The 8,904-nt window shown below is 36.8% G+C and overlaps 1 protein-coding gene across 1 annotated transcript in view; it reads right to left on the bottom strand.

Moving 5' to 3' along the window:
- The window catches only part of LOC120534889 (putative ATP-dependent RNA helicase TDRD12), a 329,578-nt gene that overhangs the window by 86,769 nt on the left and 233,905 nt on the right, over positions 1–8,904 (bottom strand). Inside the window, exons 10-11 of the mRNA XM_039762401.1 lie at positions 6,399–6,450; positions 2,049–2,156 (exon numbers count right to left, since the gene is read on the bottom strand). Of these exons, the coding sequence (XP_039618335.1) occupies positions 2,049–2,156; positions 6,399–6,450 (160 nt within the window). The remainder of the gene's footprint in view (positions 1–2,048; positions 2,157–6,398; positions 6,451–8,904) is intronic.

Here is an 8,904-nt window from a genome sequence, read left to right as displayed (position 1 = left end):
GTGTGAATTTATGCAGGAACTGGAAATTCTCTGATGTGGGACCTTCCCCCAGGGAAGAAAGTACAGTGTCAGGTGCTCATTCAGTGTAATAGGAACCATAGCACAGAGAGTTGTGTGCACTGCAACAAGTACACATGTTGTAAATGTAGGAAGGACGGTCCTTGGGTGTGTGGGAACTGTTAATATTTGAATGTGATGATTTTATATAGCACAGAATGAAAATCAGCACTTCTTAGCATTGCACCATGAAAGCTGTCGTATCAATTGCCTACTGTAACTTGCTTTCTTTTTTTCTTCGATTATACAGGTAGTCTTGAATAAAAGTGCACTTGTTTTGTTTGCGAAATAAAGTGTCTACGTGCACTTTTCGTGGCATTACACGTGTATTTTTTGAGCATGCTCAAACACAAGAACATAAGTTGGTGTAAGAGTACTGTATAACAAAACAACGGGCAGATGGGGAGTGTCTGATGATTGCATATAGCGCCAAAGTTACTGCTCTTTACCATTCTTTCCTCTGCATGTCCTGGAGTACAAATGAAACAGCCTACAGCAACATGCGGGGACTGGCAGGAACAATCAATAAAACTGAATAAAAAGAAAAGCAAGTGACGGTGAGATACGAAGAAGGCAGCTTCGCCAGCGTTTGTGTGTCAGAACCCGTTTGGGGATGGGGGTCGTTAGTATGCATCGTGGTACACTGCAGAGCTATAGCGCGTCTTTAGTGAAAACAGCCGTGTCAGATGGGGTTGTATGGATTGATTCTGAACGCGACTGAGAGAATGAAAAGTGAATTAAAAAAAAAAAAGCTAACCTTTACAAGGATCATAAATTGAACCGACTGTTACAGACTGAAATCAAATGAATGCTTTTATTCTAAAATAGTAAGACTAAGAGCAGTTTACTTCTCAAAACGGAGTGGCACAGGATCGAACTCGTGACCTTTTGATTCCCAAGCAAAAACTGATTCAATTGAACCACGGAGGCAGTTACAATAAACGGCTGTCAATGTCGCATGTTAAGGCGGCTTTTTGTTTCTGCAGTTATATTTTTGAATAAAAGTGCAATTGTTGTGCTATTCTTGTGAAAATGTTTCTTTGATATTTGGACTTCAGGCTTCATACATTATATAGTTTTTTGCCTCCATTTTGTCATCTACTACTAGAATATAAAAAACGTTTCTGTTTTAACAATGTGTTGACACAGATTACTGTAGAAACGGAACAGACATGAAATGCGTGTGTTCCAAATAACGATCTATTATTTCCACTCTAAAACTCCACTTCACTCCCAGATACTCAATCAAGGCATGAGCTGAGAGAAGTTCGCGCACGTTCTAAATTGGTGGGGGGTGGAATAGCCGGCTGCTCCTAGCTTCTCTTTATCAGCAGATTTAGAAGACAAAGGACGCCGGCGGAGAGGTGTGAAGGGATTTAAGAAGCAATTTAAGGTGGGACGGAATTACGAGTTTTTTCGTAGGCTCTGGTAATTCTAGCGTTAAACCCACAACCTCATGGTTTGATCTCCTTTATACGGACATCATGAGAAAGTCACTTCACCTGCCTATACTCAAAAGGGAAAAACAAAAGAAAAGTAACCAATTGTTTCTCAAATGTTGCATATCACCCTGGATAAAGGAATCATCCAAATAATAAATAAGAGTATGAATCACATTTTCCTTATGTGGGTTTTTGGCAATGATTTAACTTCCAAAATAATCTTTACATATATTTCTCTTTACACTTTATTATAGTATTCACTCTTACCTAAGCATACAATATTATTTACTACATAACTATTTTTTCCATCAACAGATGTTACTTTGGGGAAAAAAAAAAATTCTGTTAAAACAAGTTTGCTTTGTACAATTTTAATGTATTTTAGTATATTCATTGTCAAAATAATGAAGTTGTTAATCATTTACTGAGTGAAACTACAGCAAAACAATGGAAAGTGGAGAAAATTACCTGAAGAAAACCCCTTACCAAACACACAATTTTTAACATTGTTCCATTTATTTAATCATACATAAACTAATTTTCAGTTACCTTTTTTAGATTTTCAGGGATGGGTGACATGTCCAAGTGGGAACAAGCATTTATTTTAGAAGCTGAGTGAATAAGTGCATTACAATTACAATCACTCAATACGCTAACCTGAAAAGAAAAAAAAAATACATATTCATTATATGAACAATAAAGTTTAAAACATTTAGCATCTATTTTTATTTACATTATCAAAACCATTTGACAAATAAATAGTAGTAAACATTATGCATGTGTAATTTTTTACCGTAGATTACATTCAAGTGTAATGAATACTTTTTCTCGTTTTATTGATGTCCTCACATACCAAAGTTCATCTAACAGGTCAATGGAGTTTGACAGGTCTATGGATTGTGGCTGCGTCTGCTATTCAGCTTATGCTCATCATTATACAGCTTCTAGTTTGAGAAAATGTCAAACTTGATCATTGCAGCTGCTGATCTCGTCACCTTACCATGTCACATTATATGACTAGAAATTGTAGGGTATGTCAAATTAAACTTTCCAACAAAGTTTCAAATTTCATAAGCGTGTCTCCTTTTCTGACAGCCAATAACATGTTGATTGACTGGCAGTATTGTCTCCTTCCATTCAGATTACATGGGGCACCTGCAACCTTCTAACGTCTGGTGGACAAAGTATTCTGTCCTCATAACTCCTGTAGTGCTGTCTATCTAGATGATGTAGTCATCTATTCCAGCACATGGAAGGAACACCTACAGCAGGTAAAAGCGGTATTGCAGACACTAGGAGAAGCCAGGCTTCGTATTAATCATAAGAAATGTTTCTTTGTGATGAACAAAGCCAAATATTTAGGCTACCTGTTGCGCTGGGGTACTGTAAGGCCACAGTGTACTAAAGTTGATGCCATTTTGAATTGGCTCTGTCTAAAAACAAAGAGGCAGGTCCAAGCCTTTCTCAGTTTGGCGGGTTACTACTGCCCGTTTGTACCCAGGTCTACTTAGAGAGCAGTGCCCTTGACTAATCTCACAAAGAGGCCACTAACAGTGTTGCATGGGATGATAAAACAGTCCCTTACGTCTGCACCTATTTTGAAGGCTCCTAACTTTTCTTTGCCTTTTTATGCTCTAGACAGACACAGGTCTGTGTGCTGTGCTGAGCCACAGCATCAATGGTGTCGAACACCCCATCATGTTCCTGAGCCATACAGTGCCCTCCACTATTAATGGCACCCCTTGCAAAAATCGGTCAAAATGATAAACATTTGACATTAAATTGAAACAAGTTCATTCAAAGAAAAACAAAGCCCCCATCAAGAAAAATATTTTTTAACAATAAGACGTGCCACAATTGTTGGCACCCCTGCATTTAATACTTTGTACAACCTCCTATTACCAAAACAGCAGCACAGAGTATTCTCTTTTAACCTTTTATAAGGTGGACGAATACACAGCATGGCATCTGAGACCAATCTTCTTTACATAATCTCTTCAGATCAGGCAGGGTCCTAAGGCCCTGTCCTGTGTACTCTCTTCTTCAGCTCACTCCACAGATTTTCAATGGTGTTCAGGTAAGGGGACTGAGATGGCCATGGCAGAACTTTGATTTTGTGGTCAGTTAACCATCGCAGGGTTGATTTGGACATGTGTTTTGGATCATTATTCTGCTGGAAAATACTATGACAACCCACTTTTAGTTTCCTGGCAGGCTATAGCCAGGTTTGATTTAAAAATCTCCTGATATTTCAGGGAATCCATGATGCCACGTACCCTAACAATGCTTCCAGGGTCACTGGAGGAAAAACAGCCCCACATCATCACAGAACCTCCACTATATTTCACAGTTGGGACAAGGTTCCTTTCATTATAGTCAACCTTCATTTTACACCAAACCCACTTTGAGTGTTTATTGCCAAAAAGTTCAATTTTTGTTTCTTCAGACCATAGAAAACTCCAGGCGCCTAAGTTTGTGGATAACAGACAGAAAAGACTGCCGTCTGATGGCGGTTCTGGAGACTTGATAACCCCAGGATTTTACTTTTTCTTGCAATTACAACAGTGATCCATGGAGATATTATTATCCTTCTCAATGTATGTGGAGGTAAAGTAAACTTGGGTCCACTTCCAAGAATGTTTGTCACAGTTCCAGTTGATGACCACTTTTTTTTTTTTATTGCCCTAACTGTAGAAAAAGGCATTTTAGGAGAGTAGCTATTTTTTTAACGATTCCTGGAGTTATGAAAGGCAACATACTTCTCTCTCATTTGGATTGAGTGTTCTCTTTTCTATGCCATGATGATAGTTGGCTAAAGAAATTTGATTTTGTGTCTCCTCATATTTATATCCCAGTTAAGCAGGAAGTCATTGATTTCAGCTGGAAAGAATCTATATACTCCAATCAACTTGTCCAATTTAAATGGGAAACATGCTTCAGTTACATTGTTTCACATTAATTTCCAAGGGTGTCAACAATTGTGGCAAATGTGTTTTTGTTAAAAAATAAAGAAAAATCACAGGGTTTTAATAGTTTATACAGTAGACCTCCGCTATGTCGCAGTTCAGAGTTCGCAGCATTCATTAATTTTTCCTTAGAATCTAACTAGCAGAAACCACAAATATCCTCTGCAATTTTTATGGCTTTTTCGTGGTAATACTGCACTGTAGATAGCAGATAGCAACCTTAGATGAAAACGCGGTTTGGGATGGTGAAAGTAGCCAATCCGAGAGCATTGTACTCTATGACAATTTGAAACCGCAACTCTCAGCAGTGGCTCTGATTGGTCTTATGCTGTTGGGGTCAAAGGGTGTCAAGCGCTGCTTTTTAAAAGGGGTCCAGTGACAAAAAAGAAAAAAAAAAGTTTTTTTTAATGGTGTTTCACGTTCCTGTCAGTCTGCCTTCTGTTGGGTTACCTGTACTTATTCGTTTTGTCCTGGACTGTTTTGTGATTGGGGTCTGGATTGTCTACCATCTGCCTGTGTACATGAGGACTGTAAGTCGATTGTTGGCCATTCTGCGAAGAAACGAGCACTCCTGAACTTGTCCACCCATTTTATCCATTTCAGGAACTACTGGTAGGATCTTTACATTCCCATTCAACATGCGGATCTCTGGACTATCTATTTTTTTCATTACACTTCATCCATTGCCGTTTTTCATTGACTTTACTGTGTGTATTTTGTTTGTGCTGTGTTGTATTTAATGTACTGTATAATCGCCATAAGGGGAACAGGGGTAGTATCTTGTTTCATTTGTTTTCATTACATTCTTTATTTGCGGTTTGCTTTGTTTTTGTTTCTGTTTCTGTTTGTGAGTGTGTGTGGGGGTCGGGCAAAGGCTGGTTGTGACCCTGGCATCTCCACCATAAACATAAATAAATCACCGACTTCGACGGTGTGAATTTTAGCATCACCGTACCGCTACAGCGTTATTCAATTCTCCTTGCTGCTGAGTGACTGCTACACTGTGATGCATCTCCAGCTGAATGTTCTCATGTTTTCTGTTTTGCTGTTCTTAACCATTAAACCACAGCAACCAGCTATAGTCGTTTCCCAGTGCCATTTTCCAGCATGCAGGAGCCGAGAATCTTCAGCGAAGTACATTCCACAAACGCTGCAACCGGCTATAGTCGTGAGCTGTGACGCATCTGCAGCTAAGTGTTAATGTGTTTTCTGTTTTGTTGTTCTTAATCCTTAAACTGCCGCAAGCAGCTATAATAGTTTTCCAGTGCCTTTTGCCAGCACATAGGAGCTAAGTATATTCGGCAATGTACATTCATTGAATGCCGCAACCATCTATTGTCAGTTCCCAATGCAATTTACCAGCACGCCAGAGCTGATCAGTCAGTGTCGTACATTCGTTGAGCAGCCAGCTCATGACCACTGTCAGCCCATGCAGCCTCACTATCTCTGGTATTTATCCGCTGCACTAGACTAGCCTGCCAGCATCAGCGTTTATCTGTGTGCTTGCGTGCGGCCAGTTCAAGTGCAGTTGGCTCATTTATTTACTGAATTTTATCAATGGCATTAGTCGTACCTTGTACATATTGTTCCAGTAGTTTAAATAGTTTTTACAGTTCATTAGCAGTGTGTAAAATGATTTGTGCTGCAGTAACTGTGATGCGCCTTGCATGAAAAAAAAATGTGCTCCATTAAAATTTCACTTTTTCTTTGTGAATTGTGACGTTTACTTAAAAAGTGCAACAAAAAAGTATTTGGCATCCAGGAATGCATTAACCACTATGTATGTTGTAGTTTAAGGGTTAAAGCCACAAGATGCTGCCGAAACACATTATATATTTAAAAAAAAAAAATCTCCAAGGTAATATTAATATATGCTAACAATCTGCCTACAATTTACAAATGTTTGTAATAAAATGCAAAATTTAGATTATACCTCTGGTAAGCTGATATCTTTTGCAGGATAAGGATCTAGAAAACGCAACAACCTAAAAATAAGGACAACAATTTTAATATATGCTCTACAAAGAAATGTATCTTTTACAATGCCATGAACAAAAAAACAACACAGAAGTATATTAAAAAATAATTTAACTATAAAACCTATTCAGTTTAAAAAAGCAACAATATAAATACACCTTAAATTAAGTAGTTACTTGGACATGATTTGAAGATTAGTATTAGACAATAAAAATTAAATAATTACAATATCATAAATAGCAGACGCAGTAATTTAGTCGTATACTTAAGTTAAATCATTTTCTTAGGAAAACCCACTGACAGTTCAGGGAGATCCTTCAGTTTTTTCTCAGCTGATTCACTTAGTGATCTGTAATAATATTATAGTTGTACTAAAAAATAAGTTGTTACAATTAATACTTAGGCAAATAAAAATCATTATGGCTATTTTATACAATTAAGCACAAGCTTAAAATATCTTAACTGTTCACAATAGCTGAAAGTGTTTGCTATTGCATTACTCTTTGATTTTTCTTGATATAAAATTTCCAATCCCTTCTGTACCTTAGCTCCTTCAAGACAGCTGAAAATAAGCCTTGCTGCTACAACTCAACAAAATGAACATTTTTTTTCCGCGGGCCTATTCCCCACCTAGGGTGTCTCCAAAATGACAATAGTAATGGTTTCAAAGTTAACTCACTAAAAATGTCCCTTTTATAATTATCTTTAAACATAATGTAAAGAGTTGATTATAAATCTGAGTTATTAACAAAATAACTTTTTTTTTTTTTACAATTAATACTAATACCTGCTAGGAAAAACAATGTTTTGTATAACTAAAACAGTCTGCTGAACAAAAATTTCCACACAACATATATATACAATATACTTATCAAATTATTTACCACGTAATATCCCTAAATAAACAGAACCTTGACCAACAAGAAGAATTCACCTTATTTCCGTCTAACCCACTATTTTCTTACCAAGCATAATGTGGAAAAACTCAGGATGAGGCAAACCCTATCCTGGCATATAAAGGAGCAAGACAAGACCCAGGATGAGATAGGGTGTCAGTCAGTCATAGAGAACATTCACACATGCACACAATCTAACAAAAACTAGGACAATTGAGAGAAATTATTCAAGTTAACCATCAGAATGGGGAAAACCCTGATAAGTACAAAGGACTATATATATACACACACAGTAATCCCTCGCTATATCGCGCTTCGACTTTCGCAGTTTCACTCTATCGCGGATTTTAAATGTAAGCACATCTAAATATATATCACAGATTTTTCGCTGGTTTGCAGATTTCTGCAGACAATGGGTCTTTTAATTTATGCTACACGCTTCCTCAGTTTGTTTGCCCTGTTGATTTCATACAATGGACGCTATTGGCGGATGGCTTAGAAGCTACCCAATCAGAGCATGTATTACATATTAACTAAAACTCCTCAATGCTATAAGATATGCATCCTGCGCGGAGCTTGATTGTTTGCTTGTCTCTGCCTCTATCTCACCATCTGACATTCCCTGCGCCTGACGGAGGGGCTGTTTGCTTAAAAGATACTGACGCTCCTCTAAAAAAATGCCGCTTTATTGCTGTGCTCGGCATATTTAAAAGCACACGTATTGATTTTTTGATTGTTGCTTTAATCTCGCTCTCTCTCTCTGACGTTCTCTGCCCTGATGGAGGTGATGTGAGCAGAGGGGCTGTTTGCACAGAGGCTGTTTGCTTAGAAGATACTGATACTCCTCTAAAAAATGCCGGCAAACTTAAAAGCACACGTATTGATTTTTTGCTTTTCTTTGCGAGCGCTCTCTCTATCTCTCCCTCTGAAATTCTCTGCTCCTGAAGAGGAGATGATCTATTTGCATTCTTTTAATTGTGAGAAAGAACTGTCATCTCTTGTCATGGAGGACAGTTTAAACTTTTGACTAAAGGGTGTTATTTCATGTCTAGAGGGCTCCAATAATGTTAACAGTGTGGTTTATGAGGGCTTAAAATATATAAAAATAACTACACAAACATATGGTTTCTACTTGCGGATTTTAGTCTATCGCGGGGGTTCTGGAGCATAACCCAGATCGAGGAGGGATTACTGTATGTATGTATATATACACACACATATTCATATATACATAAATATATATATATATATATATATATATATACATATACGTGTATATATATGTATATATATATATGTATACATGTATGTATATATATACACACACACACACACACACACATCTATATATATCTATATATCTATATATATATATATATATATATATCTATAAATATATATCTATATCTATAAATATATCTATCTATATAAATATATATCTATATCTATATCTATATAAATATATATCTATATAAATATCTATCTATATCTATATATCTATATCTATATATATCTATATCTATATATATCTATATAAATATCTATATATATCTATATCTATATATA

Source organism: Polypterus senegalus, chromosome 9, assembly GCF_016835505.1.
Source record: "Polypterus senegalus isolate Bchr_013 chromosome 9, ASM1683550v1, whole genome shotgun sequence".
Lineage (NCBI taxonomy): Eukaryota > Metazoa > Chordata > Cladistia > Polypteriformes > Polypteridae > Polypterus > Polypterus senegalus.
The sequence above is the reverse complement of the archived record's forward strand: the minus strand, read 5'-3'. Positions and strand labels throughout refer to the sequence as shown.